Source organism: Sebastes umbrosus, chromosome 13 (assembly GCF_015220745.1).
Source record: "Sebastes umbrosus isolate fSebUmb1 chromosome 13, fSebUmb1.pri, whole genome shotgun sequence".
NCBI lineage: Eukaryota > Metazoa > Chordata > Actinopteri > Perciformes > Sebastidae > Sebastes > Sebastes umbrosus.
In genome coordinates this window covers 22090587-22100851 of record NC_051281.1, presented here as the reverse complement: position 1 = coordinate 22100851, position 10265 = coordinate 22090587, and the positions used below count along the sequence as shown (strand labels likewise).

The 10265-nt window shown below is 44.2% G+C and overlaps 1 protein-coding gene across 6 annotated transcripts in view; it reads right to left on the bottom strand.

Moving 5' to 3' along the window:
* Nucleotides 1-6366: 6366 nt before the first annotated feature.
* The window catches only part of tbc1d4 (TBC1 domain family, member 4), a 38449-nt gene continuing 34550 nt past the window's right edge, over nucleotides 6367-10265 (bottom strand). For all 6 annotated transcript variants that reach the window (XM_037789483.1, XM_037789484.1, XM_037789485.1 and 3 more), the window contains 2 exons: nucleotides 9750-9926; nucleotides 6367-9083 (listed from right to left, as the gene is read on the bottom strand). In XM_037789483.1, the coding sequence (XP_037645411.1) occupies nucleotides 8853-9083; nucleotides 9750-9926 (408 nt within the window). In that variant the 3' untranslated portion in view covers nucleotides 6367-8852. The remainder of the gene's footprint in view (nucleotides 9084-9749; nucleotides 9927-10265) is intronic.

Here is a 10265-nt window from a genome sequence, read left to right as displayed (position 1 = left end):
GAGAGAAATTATGTAACATGCTAGAGCAAGGCAAGGAGGGAAATATCGGTATATGATGAGTGCCGTTACAGTATCAATTCAGCGGCTAATAAGGATGTAGTGATACGATCGCTGGCGAAACCCCCCCCCCACTCCCACTTGAGCGAGCGCAGCATGCTCCCCGAGTCTCACACAGCCGAATGTACTCGCTGGGTTTAACCAAGAGGAGAGAGAAAAGGTTAATGACGCACAGTGGGAAATCAACCTCTGTAAGTATCACAGATTGTATCACAAGAAATGGGATAGAGAGGTATAGGGGTGCAAGAGAATGGGTAGGACAATGGGTTATATGAAAAGGAGCAGAGGATGAGAGAAAAATGAAGAAAAACAATGACGGCAGTCATAGAAATATAAATGATTGACAAACAGAGCTCAGAAGCGCAGGGTGTTGATTATCTCCTGTTCACATTAGAGCCCACACAGACCATTAGATGTGAGCCCGGCTTGAATCAATTTAGAAATTATCTATTCAAGAAAATCTTTGAGTGGCAAGCACACAGCACTCAGCCTTTTAGCAGCACAATGCTGGTTGTTTTTTTGTTATCTTGGTGGCGGATAGTGGGGAGGTGAAGATGTGCGAGGGCGCTTGTTAAAGATGGATGGACAGGTGGGAAGACTGGCATAAATTAGGTCAAGCAAATGTTATAAAAGGGTGTGGTGTTGTTTTTGGAAACAATGTAGGAGGGAGGAAGGGAAGGAGGGAGGGAGAGATCTGGAACAAGGGAGGGATGGAGGGAGAGTGGAGCGAAGGCTGGCACTAATGACGGGTGCGCCCAGGGCCACACAAGTACAGCTGTCTCCCCTCCCAACTTCAGCAATGTCAGATCAGCATAATAAAACCCAGTGTGTTAGTCTGTGCTCACAGGAACAGCTGGGTGGCTTGGCGAAAAAGTGAACAAGAGAGAAGAGAATTGTGAATCGCCAAATCCTATCATCTCTGCCTAGAGCTTGGAGAGTTTCTTGAGCGAAACCCAGTGATGCTCTGGGTTTTTAGAAAGAAAAGGAGCTAGTGGCGGCGCACACTTGAAACCTCTGGCAGCCTCGGACTCGTACGAATCACTTTGCTTTCATCGAGTTTCCAGAGGCTGACGTCAGGCTGTGTCCAGAGGAGCGCACTGAGTCACACACACATGCAGGCTCTGCCCACCACCTCGTCTTTGTGTTTGCGCCCTTAGCGGCCTTGTGAAAAGGGGATGTGTGTTTGCATGATGTCAGAAATTACTCCTCCAACCTCACCTCACACCCAGAGTCCCTTATCGCTGATATTATACACCGGGGTCTTATAGGGCTTAACCCCGAACACACAAACAGATAAAGTCAGCTCACACTGGACTTGATCTTTACATATTATTTGCACTTTTATTGGACGGACCTTACACGTAGGAGGATATCTGCCTGTCTGACTCACTCCTTGTCTGTCTGACCACCCCCTCCTTCCAGCCTGCCAGCACGCTCTCTCTTTGTGTCTCTCGCCGTCTCTTTCTCCTCCTCTCTCGCCCGTGTTTGTCTTAATCATTGCCGAGGTGACGTGGGCCAAGCAGAGTCGCGCAGTGTTAATGTGATTAGAAGAGTCTCAGGCGCAAAAGTCTCCACTCTGATCGTCACCTGGGGACTTCAGTCACATTTGTCGGGGGGATCTCCAGGTGGGAAATGGCCTCGATAAGATCTTCTCGTTACTTACGATGTGCTCGCCTCGCCTCATTTTGGCCTTGTTTTTAAAAGTGTCAGCACGGCCATGGAGCATAGAGGCCAGAGGGAATAGAGGGTTTGGGTAACACGTGTGTGGCGGTTTAAAGTGCATGTGTGTGTACATACATATATATTTGTAATCCCCCATGTGTTTGTGCGTCTAAGGAGTGTATTTTCCCGGCCTCCAGAGGCTACACAGATGAATGAAGCATTGGATCAGGTAAGCCGGGCGATACTCCCCAGCATGTGCTGCACCTGGCCCCGGGGGATTTTGAGTAGTGCCTCTGCCAGACCGCTGGAAAGGGGAAGAGGGGGGTGAGGCGAGGACGAGTGTCTCTCGTCAGGAAAAAGATGAAGAGGGTTTAGACATGACAGGCGTGTCATTAATCACAAGATTCTCCAGGCAGTGTTCGTGGATCTACCTGCTCATGATGGTAGGAAACCAAAGGAATGGACTGGACTAGTCATGGGAATAGGAAGAGTGTGTGTGTGTGTGTTTAGTTCTGTGTTTCTGCTGTTTCGGCTTCATTACTGCGAAAATTCCCTATTCCTTCTGCCTTTTCCCAGCTCTGGCCATTTACCATGAGCCCCTCTGGCAGCGACATCCATGACAGGTACAGAGAGAGAGAGAAAAGCACTCTGTAGGAAGCAGATCTGTCACCGTGCTAACTAAAACATGTCAGTGTGGTGGTGGTGGTGGTGGTGGTGCTGTGTGTCTGGGTGCGCGCGTGTGCAGTGTGGATAGCTGATTGGAATCCAAGGCTGCTGCGGTGAGGAGTTTATTTCATAGCTTTAGAGAAAGGAAGAGACAAGGAAGGAGCTTTTGAAAGAGCTGGAGCAGTCAGTGTATCTGAAAAGTGTGTGTGTGTGGGGTGGGGGGGAGAGAAATCAAGGCATAGCTAAACTATGAGACGCAGTGAAATGTGTGTGTGTGTGTGTGTGTGTGTGTGTGTTCCTGGTGTCTGGGGAGCCAACTCCTCTCTCTGGACTAGACTGAGCCCCACACCTGAGTCTCTCCCCCACCCCTCCAGCTGTTTCCCTCTCCACCCCCAAACCTTCCCCCCCAACATCACCCTAATCTCCATCCTCCAAAACTCCCAACTATATAAGCCTGGTGCCACTCAGATGAGCCCATTCACTGCACGGTACATCATGTTTTTGCCTTAAAACGACATTATTGATTTAAAATTGCCGTGCTGCAAAGTAAAAGTTGAGCTGTTTGCATAGATAGCCTATTCCGTGACCTGTACTGTGATACGTTGTGCTAACAGCCCAATGTTTTCTAATGAAACAACTCCAGCTTTTAGACTGCGCCACAAGCGGAGCAGTACGAATTCCCATATAAGGCAGGAGGACCCTTTCTAACCTTCTCCCTCCTCCTCCTCCTCCTCCTCCTCCTCCACGCTCCCTCTTCTACCCCTTCACTCCAGCAACCAGCTTGCACTCACTCTTCCCTTTCTGCTATAAGACCATGGTCTGATGCCCTTAAGACACACACATGTATAGGCAAATATCTTATAGATGGTTGCCTGACAACAACAGTCCAGCATGTGTCAAACACTGGTGGTTCTTTTAGTTTGAGTACTTGTCGTTTTGTGTTTTCAGTCTGTCATTCATTGAAATACCTGTCTGGACATCAGCATTGCTACATTTTCCTTCTGGAAGCTCCACAGTACAGTAAATATTATACCAAAGCTTCAGATCAAGCCTCACAATTCCAATGGGAGGGATGAGGAGAGCGGGAAGCAGAGTGGGAGGTAGAGATGGATTGAAAGACGAAGACAGCAAAGATAGAGAGAGAGAGAGAGAGAGAGGGGGAAAAAAACACAAACAGAGCAGATAAGACCTTCGGCAGAGGAAGTGTCGTTCTCAGCCAATCCCCAGTGGACTCCCAGTATCCCACTCTTCCCCTGCTGCAGGATATGTCCTCGTGTGGGAATACGCAAGGAATGTGGCCCCTTTTGTTTAGCGTGCGATAGGTTCCTGGTTGGCGGTCATTTGTGTGTCTTTACTGTATGTGTGACGAGCTCCAGGCTTGGCAGAGGCTGATCAGAGCAACACTCAACAGACCTTTCTGGGCAAAGACCCTCCTAGGAAAACAATGAGTGGTCTTATGGCTGCTATCTTTCAAAGCTCCTCCTTGGCTGATGGAGCCGTTGCTGGGCTCTCACTGTGGCTCATATTCATAGACTACGGATTATACAAAGGGCCAAGAAGGCATCAGTGGTTTCCAACCTTTTTTAGGCTATGTATCACTTTCAGCTTTTTCACCATTTATCCAGTATTTTTAGACTAATGGAACAACAGGGGGAAGACCACAGTAAATACAGGCCAGTTAACAAAATAAGACCTCATGTTAGTTGTCATGCGTGTTCAAACGGGCAGTCTGGGCTAAGCAAAGGGAAAGCCTAGGAAAGGAAATAAATCAAAGAAAAAAATAGTATGTATAATAATAATTATATATTATATAATAATGTTTCCTCCCCCCCCGCAACCTTGGGCTAACCTAACTAGTCCTCAGTGGCTTGCCGAGCTCGAGGCGACTTTAACTCAGTGCGTCTCTGAAGACCAAAGATGTAGCCAACTGCAATACACTGAAGCGTACCCCCACTCAGGATTATCACCAAAAATAAGAAAGGCAAAATAACAAAGTGGCAGGCTCTTCAAACCTGCCCAGTGACTACCTAGTCCGGGTGCTCAAAACAAAAATTCCAAGCTGGTCAAACAGTTACCCAGTCAAAAGCACAAAAAAAGACAACCTCTACACTCAAACAAAGGCCACTAGATACACATAAAAACTTACATTTACCTCACCTCATGGACGTTTAATCCCGGATGAGCCCCCATTTGTTACGCCCCATCCTTGGGCAGCCCTATTGGGGCGAACAACACTCCAACACTGACCTATATCAACCACAGAAGACATCTTTAAAAACAGTAGTCCCCACACCAGTGGCCTCTCCCCTCTGCTGCTGGCACAGGAGCTTTTTAAGCACTTCCATCCCAACCTCGTTGAGCAATGCAGCACACCTGGGCACCGCTACCGGAGAGGGAAAAGGGACAACAGCACAGGGAACACATAAACCTGTAACAAATAATAATAATCATAATAATCATAATCATAATAATTAGTACTATTATTATTAGTAAATAAAACATAATAATAAATAAACTTCAAATAAAAAGTACACTAATGCTATTAATACTACCTTTATTCTGTACTTATAATATGAGCTAACTATTTCAACTGTTTATCCTTTACTTTTTGCTATTTGTTTTAACTATTTATCCATTACTTTCAGCTCTTTCACCATTTATCCAGTACTTTAAACATTAGCTAACTATTTCAACCGTTTATCCATTACTATTAGCTTTTTCACCATTTATCAAGTACTTTTAACGTCAGCTAACTATTTCAACTGTTAATTCATTACTTTTAGCTAACTATAGTTACAATGTATATACTTTTATTGATCTGTTTAAACCATTTATCCATTACTTTTAGCTAACTGTTTAGACTTGCTTACTCATTTTCACTAGGGCTGTCCCCATCTTAGCCGATTAGTCGACTAATTGGTCGTTTTGCTCTTAGTCAACTAAGATTTCTTTAGTCGATTAGTCTTTTTATGTGCTTTTTCATGCTGAATGACTTATTTCCAAGAGACTTATGAGTACATCTTCGGTAAACACAAGATTTAAAGTGGCGCTTTTGTGGGATTCATTGTTGATTAAATCAACTAATTGATGGGGCGGCTGTGGCTCAGAGGGTAGAGCAGGTTGTCCACCAATCGGAAGGTCGGTGGTTTGATCCCCGGCTGCTCCAGGTCACATGTCGATGTGTCCTTGAGCAAGACACTTAACCCCAAATTGCTCCCGAAGGCATAGCCATCGGTGTGTGAATGAGTATTTAGATTAGATCTTGATGTGCAAAGTTGGCACCTTAGCAGCCTCTGCCATCAATGGGTGATGCTGACATGTAGCGTAAAGCGCTTTGAGTGGTCGGAAGACTAGAAAAGCGCTATATAAGTCCAAGTCCATTTACCATTAGTCGACAAAATCGTATGTGCGTTATTCGACTAAGAATTTCTTTGTCGAGGACAGCCCTAATTTTCATGCACTCTCAATCGCAATTCAATACACAGTAGAGAACCCCTGGTTGGGAATCACTGATCTACATCAAAGTGGTTTCATCTAACAACCATCTTCATTCAATTCAATTCAATGAACTGATACGGCATTTTTTCTGTTTCTATTGTCAGAAGTCAAGTATGTGAGGAATATTCATTTCATTCACTACATTATAGCTAATTCAGAACTGTACACTTGGTTGAACGTTTCAGATACTTTGTGAAGGGTACAATTTCACAGAGGATTTTTTTTTCCCACCGGAGACCTGTGGTTCTCTTTGCCCAAGGCGTTAACAAAAGTACAACTCTTGAAAGGCCTTTAAATAGACTCTCCAAAACTGTCGAAGCCTACCTTGGCCTTTTACGCAATAATACGTCTACACACAGAGACCATTTCAGCTCGAGGCTACGTCCTACACTTGAAGTGCTACCTTGTAGAGCAAGAAAGGAACATGATTTCTTTATGAGAGCTTACTGAGCAGCAAAGAAAGTCAGACATGAGTAGACAGAAAACAAGGCAAGGTGAAGTTTATTGAAGAACTCATGACAGTGTCTTTGTTTTTGTGTAGCCCTCATGTTGACAGAGAAAAACAATCCATTTATTATTAAGTGTCTTTCCTTAAAAACACACTGATACAAGCACTATTTAGTAGTCAGGAATCGGAGCACCTGATGTAAAATAAAAACCTTTTGCTGACCACGAGGATGTGCATAACATTAGATATTGACAAAATGATCTCACATCTCCGATTAATGGAGAATAAAGGCCATCGTGTATTTTTGGCACAAAGGAATACAAAGAGAATGATGAGTAAACAAGTCTGCCAATTGTCTTCTTTTTTTTTTAAGTGTCAAGTTTTTACTGCCAATATTTGGTATCTTTTCAAGCTTTTGTCTTAGTCCATACCTAAAGAAAGCTCAAAAGGTGTAGTGACAAAAAAAAAAGTCATCATATTTAACATATAACACATCACAGCATTTTTGGATGAATTCATACATTTTCCTTTCATTCATTTTTGAAACGCAACCACATCTTTGGTTCCAATTTATATTATGCACAAATACTGAAAATGAGCAAAATACTGGCAGGAGAGCGGCATAGGACTGTATCCTAAGAATCCTTCGACCGATTTCAAATTCTGTTGTTTGATATGTTTCACGTTGAGAGAACCCCTGTTGTTCGGGGGTGACCATTTTTCTATTATTTATGAGAAGTTAAGGTTCAAACCTTTACGGCGTCACCTCGATTACCACGGGAACATTTCATCATGACGGGGAACGTGAGGGCAGATTTACCGACCAACCTATCAAACTTTTCACGTGAATAACTGGAGCTCCTCCTGTAACTCAGCAAAAGTAGGCAAGTGCTCTGAGCATATGCAAACACACAGAATCGCTGAACGTATTGCACTGTATGTCTGCTTGGACTAAAGTTTGAGAGTAAAAACTTTACACTGCAACAGACACAAATGTGTCACGGCGACATGTCGCCAAGGACGGGAGGACTGAGTAAGTACATTTCTCATGATAGACATCACCTTGGTTTGATTGTAAGGGTGTTTTATGAAAGCGGGGTCGAGCCTGTGACTGTTTTTGCTTTCAATCAGAGCTGGCGATGGTGAGTCAGACACGGAGGTGGGATAAAACAAAACCGAGGAGAGAGCCAGGGACACTCTTTGAACTGTCTGGTCTACCCATACAGTCAGACACAGCTTGGTTGTATGTGAGTGTGTGAACATATACTATATATATATATATATATATATATATATTACCCAGTATCAAGAGAGACTTTTGGTCTCTCCTCTCACCTAAACACTTGAGTTTCACTGCAAACATAAAATTGTCCGTGTGACGAACAGCAATGCAATTGCAGATATATGTTGTCATGAACTCTTGAGACAAACAACACCAGCTGCTGGTAGTTTTGTCAAACCTCGGGCTGACAAAAACATGACCGTCATACAGACGTTTTAGAACAGAAGCATGTGATGTACATTCAGATCACTCCCCCACCTTTAGTCTGTTTTTCTCGTTGCCCCATGGGGAGCGTGAACTCTGCCTCAGCGTCTGAAACGCGGCGCTAAAAACGAGGCGACACCGCGGTCAGTCACACAGGAAACTGAGAAGGCAGACGACCTCACATCCTGCCTGCGCTGTGGGAGAAACACTTCCTCCTTAAAAAGCAGCGAGTGCACGTACTTAAGAGCTCTCACGTGAAGGCAGTGGCGCGGTGCTGAGGGATGAGCTACCATGTATGTCTGCTGAAATTTAAAGCCTGACATGGCAGACGTGTACGTCTCTGTTGTGAACAACAAAAACGTTATCGCAGTGATCTTTGGAGGGAAATTACATTCACGAATTTCAAGTGAATACAAAGGAAATGAATGTGACTATACTCTGAAGCAGAGTTTCCATCACAGACACGCAAAAACAATGGGATCATACACACTGGTAATGGCTATAAGTTGAACCTGAGGTCCAAAGGACTGTTTTGCCAACAGGCAACTTCTGTTCACTGCTTTTGTGTTGCTACTGAGACTGGTAGTAAAAACATCAAGGCAGTGCTCAAAAAAGATTTGCAGAGGCAGACACATTTCTCGCTTGTGTCAATCTAGAAAATTCCCCCGTGATTACCAAAAAGATCTGAATAAGGAAGGATGTTGTGCATCTCGATCTCACCTTCAAACTGGCAGTGAAACAGATGAGACAGAACAAGCAGCTATGATGCACTGATGGAACAGTCTGTTTGCTAATATAACTGAAACCATCCTCCCACTGCTCCATTATATGCTGACAAATACCACGGAGATATTTCCCCATACAGTCTGCACGACGTCTCGAGTCCAGACAATCACACATTTACAAAAAACCCTGCTACTCTTGTGCAGCTGTACAACAACAATAGCCGTGGAGCTCGGCAGCCTTCTTCCACTAAAGCAGTCTCCATTTGTTCACTTCAGTCTCTGCCCAGAGCAGCCAGCCCCCTGGTTGCCATCAGGGCTTCTTGGCTGCAGTTTTGGCTTTCCCGTTGGGTCCTGTTTTGATCTGGGTCATCTCCACATCTGTCAGGGCGTCAGGGGGAAGGCATGAGCGCATGCGTTCAATGGTCTTCTGGTGAGCTGCCCTCTCCTGCTCCAGAGAACGAATCATGTGCTTCATTTTGCTCTCCCGAGAAAGGAAGTTCTCTACGCTCGTCTCCAGTGTCTGAATCTTCTGCCGTGCAGCCTAGAAGGACACAGATATTGTACCTCAGTGAATACAGGGCACACCACAAAAGACAGAGGGTAAACAAAATGCACAGAAGCTGCAAATTCTGAGGAAGTCAGCACTTTGTTGTACCCGAATCATAGCACAAAAATCTCAACAAAAGTGCGATCAGATAGGATTGTAGTTCATACAGAATCCAGGCTTTGTGTAGTTCACTTGTTAAATGTTGTCGTAACAGTTATCCAACACCATAAGTCTACAAATTGTTCTTTGTCACAGCAGATTTGAGAACAGCTCAATACCTCTTTGACACTCATTAATATGAGGACTATCAGGTGTGACCTTACCAGTCTCGCTGCACAGATTCACAAACTACTTATCGAAAATGTTAAGAGCATTTGGTGAACATGTTCAATCCCTTTGTCTTGCTATCATTTTCACTGAGTTTTTAACTTGTGTTTTAGTGCCATCTATGGGTAGTCTGAGGCACTACCAGTGCATCAACAGGAGGAATAATAAACGGACCAATACATTAAATACCTCCCACAGTTACACATCAATTCCCTCAATGATCAAGCATTAAAATAATGTACATCATTACAACTTATATACAAAACATTTGCTGCTGTTTCCCAAAAAAATATTCCCACTGATGTGGATGAAACGGATTCTTTTCTTCCTTACCTGAAGCTTTTCCAGTAGGTCCATGTTCTGTTTCTTCAACTGCACATTCGTCTTTTCTAGTTTGTCGAGCCGGTCAGAGTCATCAGGCAGCGGCCCGCCCTCTAACATCTCATCCTGCAGGACGTGGTACTCCACCTCGTACGCATGCAGCTGCTTGGAGATGTCCATCTCCATTACCTGGAAAACAACAGGTTACACACAGTGAGACTGACGCCATCAACTAGAAAGTCACAGAGTGCTACAGGAATGAGTCTTAAAACCAAGGCCTATTGAAGGAGGCTGGGACACAGCCAAAAGTGATGGGGTTTAAATGAGATTGAAAAGCTGCTTTTTATGGCTGTGGCTAAACACATACAGCAACAGTACTTTTGACAGGAGGCACTGTAACAGAGAGCATGCAAGTGCTAGATATTATCTTTAGGACTGCACGCAACAAATATGCTGTAAATACACATTAAATCAAAATGCTATTGTTAAATTTTTCTTTGCAGTAAATCTGAAAATAAAAATTGCCAC